A 4,134-nucleotide genomic window follows, 5' to 3' on the forward strand; every position below is an offset into this window, starting at 1 on the left:
GCGGTGATCATCAGATCGACGTGAACCAGCCGTCCATTTCCGTCTCCTGTCAGGGGATGAAGGGTCGCTATGTGGGCGTCAGTCTTCCTGGATCCTCCCGAATACTGACCCTGTGCGAAGTCCAAGTATTTTCTGGTAGGCCTTTAGTACATTACATTTAGTTTATATGGTCATGGCATAATGTATAGAGCTTCCATATCAACATAACAGGCAGGTGTTAAAACACCTGCCTGTTATGTTGATATGGAAGCTCTATACATAAAGCACCATGTTGGTGTACTTGATTTGCTGTCCACAGGAGTAAAGCTTCAGCGTACACTGCATTCATCAAATTCTTCAAATTCGTTATGTTTTCACGCATTCATGTACTCTCTTCTGTGAGGTGTAAATAATTGATAAAGGTTATAGTGACTATTTAAGGTCACTCCGCTTTAGATACTATACATTGAAATGGTGCGTCCATCTCACACACATCACAGAATTGTTTTCAGGTCTCACTCATATATTCCTTTGTCAAAAAGAGCCCTGTCTAAAAAGAAAACGGCTACACGAAGGTGTATCTATTGCTGTGAAGAAGTACCGTTCACCAGCCCAATCGATCCAAAAGGTCAAAGTGGTAAAGGCTGGCTTGTCAGTTGTCACTGAAAAAGACCATAAAACAAGTACCCATCATAAAACAAGTAAACAGACGATTCACGTCATGGAAGACACTGAACACGTATGGCCGACTGTACAAACACGTTATATGTCAGTTTCTCAGAAGGTTTAACGGGTGACAGTTTTCTTTGTACGCAGACGGCTTCCCTGTATGGGCAGCATGGGGTAACTATATTGCAATAAAGGACATATGACTGGAATGTGGTCACTATTAGCCAGTTTATATGTAGATATGCAATGTGATGAAATAACAATGTGTTGCTTGATTTATCAAACAGTGAGTTACGGCCTGACTATTGCAACGGATGCTGCTGATTATTCTGGGACTACTGATTCACTGACAGTAGAAATCTTCTCTGACGTTTGTGATGATGTCTGTGTGACAACGACGGTATCCGGACTTACAGCGGATGGGTAAGAACAATGGTGTACATTATCATACTGTCAAATAATGACGTTCACCAACAAGAGGGGGCGTCTTGCTGTAAACACCAGTCAACATTAACTCCACTAGCTCTTCTTCTTCGTTTGGGCTGCCGCCCTCATCGTGTTGAGGATTCTCTTCGCTCATATAATGGTTTATTTGGTGGTTAAAGGGACCAATGCTACATGCACATCTCAGGATGGTTCATTAATCCTGCAGTAAGTACCTGGTTGTAGTATTAACACGATTATGTCTTGCAATAGATCATACAGAGGAACACCTGTGGAGCCTTAATCCATGTTATATTCCATTCGAATAAATGCTTGAAACTTGGTGCAGGCAGTAGTTTACCTGAATTGCTCATACAATAAAAACTACGTCCTTCTAGAGTTGTACTTTGCACAGATAAGTGTACATCTTTCCCTGCTTAATCAAACCTGATGTAAATTAGTATCCTCTTATACTCATGAATTTACGAAATTGTATTTTCCCACATGATCAACACCAAAGGACTGAGTACAACCGAGCCTTTGCCGCTTCCAGTTTTGGTGATCCTTCTCGGCTCCGACTTACCATTTCGGGGGGCGATTGGCTCAAACTAGACTGGGTGAGTTATGTACACTTACTCCTGAAAGTATTTTAGTCCATTCATACACGTATTTATCAACGTTGAAACTAACTCACAACTTACTGATGTTTGGTAACTTTATTTTTTCCAGATTGACGTCTACAGTGGCTATACTGGGCTGTACTACCGTTTTTCCTGTCCCAGTAACGGTTGCCAGTTGTCCACTGACTCCTCGGAGGGCAGCGAACAACTCAATTTATATGTCGGATTTGTCGATGGTTAGTTACCTTCCCCAATAAGGTTATATTTTGAGTAGATTTTGTGTGTGTGTGTGTGTGTGTGTGTGTGTGTGTGTGTGTTTGTGTGTTTGTTTGTTTGTTTGTTTTGGCGGAGGTATGGGGTCGTGGACTTCTAGTTGTTGAATGGCATCGAGAGATGCAAATTATGCAAATTTCTGTGTGCTGGATAGAATTTCATCCTTTTGACATGCGTTACTGAAAGGTGAACATTACTATGCAAAGATTATGTAAATGTAGACTCATTTGCATGATTAATGATGGGATGTTAAATAGAATGATGCCGGTCTTTATGACATCTGGTACTGGTGTAGATAAGACGGGTCGTTCTCATTGTCCGGACGGGGGTGTGACCATACTTTACCGCGCTGCAACCAAATGGGCCAGCTCGCGCGCTACAAAGCTTGTGATGTGGCGCTTACGATAGGCGCTTAGGCCCCCATTCCACTTGACGGCGCTCTCACGGCGCTCTCACGGCGATGGAAAATTCGCCCCATCGCCGTGAGAGCGCCGCGATGGCAGAAAAAGCTGCTCTAGTGGAATCTCTACTGCGATGCCAGCGCGCTCTCAGCGCGACAGAAAACTCAAAGGTCAGCAATTTTTATGAGCTGCCAAAGACTTTAAAGATTACTTAACGAATGTCAGAGATAAAGAACGAAATTTCTTACGTTTTGTGTATTCTATTGTCTACTAAGTCATACCTTTTTGCCTCACGCAATTTTAAATTACGAAATCAAGGCTGTAAACAAATCCAATTTTGTTCACTGCACAGGGCTCAGCGTGAGTCTAAGATAACCCATACGTTTGAATTGCTGTTTTTTTAAATCAAATTTGCCGTGTAACTTGTTCAAAATGAATATCATTATCATGCCGCGTTATTATCGAAAGTTATACAATGGTGAAACGATTTGATCTATTGACAATAAGTCTTCCATAATCTCAATCTACAGGTTAAGAACATGAAAACTAAAATGTTATTCTCTTGAAACGTAAAAATAAGTCAAGACATAATAAACCTTTGTGTTCTTGATTATTCCATCTCAGGTTAATTCATTGTACATCATTGGCACGTTTTTAACATTTCTCCGAGTAGTCCGGTTGCCAAACCCCAGATTTTGGGGTAACCTTGCAATGCGGTCCATACAATGTTTTTTTGCTGTTTCTATACCTCTGAGGTGTGCTCTATCAGAATCTGGAGTATGCCACTCTGTCATCCTTGGGGAATCCGCACAATATGCAAATTAAGGCGGCCATTAAGGAAATTCTTGTTTTCGTCAATATCTCGGTAACCACACATGGTATCAAATTGATTTTGGTGTCTAGCCCCATGTTTTGAAGGGTAAAGAATCAGATTAAACCATTTTAGTAATGATCACACCACTATTTTTGCTAAATATGCATACAATATGCAAATTAGGACGGCTATTACGGAAAATCTTACTTTTGTCAATATCTCAGTAACCACACATGGTATCAAATTGATTTTGGTGTCTATCCGCATGTTTTGAAGGGTAAAGAATCATATCTAGCCATTTTAGTAATGATCACACCACTAATTTGGCTAAATATGCATATAATATGGAAATTAAGGCGGTTATTACGGAAAATCTTGCTTTTGTCAATATCTCGGTAACCACGCATGGTATCAAATTGATTTTGGTGTCTATCCCCATGTTTTGAGGGGTAAAGAATCAGATTAAGCCATTTCAGTAATGATTACACCAATAATTTGTGCTGAATAGGCATATAATATGCAAATTAAGGCGGTTATTACGGAAAATCTTGTTTTCGTTAATATCTCAGTAACCAAACATGGTATCAAAATAAATTTCGGCGTCCATCTCCATGTTTTGTGGGGCAAAGAATCAAACAAAGCTATGTCAGTATTGATCACGCAAATACTTTATTGAAAATGTTTAAAAAATCAGCTTCAGTGTCTATCAGAGTGGGTGCATCCACTTTAATTATGCTTATATATGTTGCCATTACTCGTTTGACTCAGTCCTCCAATAAGTCACTTTCACAAACTTTGTAACAGACATCAACATGTCAGGTGTGCCCATTCTGGCAGTCAGTGATTCTCTGTGATATCCACAAAAATGTACATGGCAAGTGAGCTGTCCCGCATCCACGCATTGCTGTCAAGGTGCCGGGTATCCGTAGGACAATGACACTACTGGGGTACAGAC

General features: G+C 40.5%; 1 protein-coding gene across 1 annotated transcript in view; it reads left to right on the forward strand.

Annotated features, from left to right (window-relative positions):
• The window catches only part of LOC118420009, a 10,225-nt gene that overhangs the window by 151 nt on the left and 5,940 nt on the right, over nt 1–4,134 (forward strand). The window contains exons 1-4 of the mRNA XM_035826713.1: nt 1–135; nt 936–1,071; nt 1,592–1,688; nt 1,801–1,927. The exon at nt 1–135 is cut by the window's left edge and continues 151 nt beyond it. Coding sequence (XP_035682606.1) covers nt 1–135; nt 936–1,071; nt 1,592–1,688; nt 1,801–1,927 — 495 coding nt within the window. The remainder of the gene's footprint in view (nt 136–935; nt 1,072–1,591; nt 1,689–1,800; nt 1,928–4,134) is intronic.

Source organism: Branchiostoma floridae, chromosome 7 (genome assembly GCF_000003815.2).
Source record: "Branchiostoma floridae strain S238N-H82 chromosome 7, Bfl_VNyyK, whole genome shotgun sequence".
In the NCBI taxonomy this organism is placed as follows: Eukaryota; Metazoa; Chordata; class Leptocardii; order Amphioxiformes; family Branchiostomatidae; genus Branchiostoma; species Branchiostoma floridae.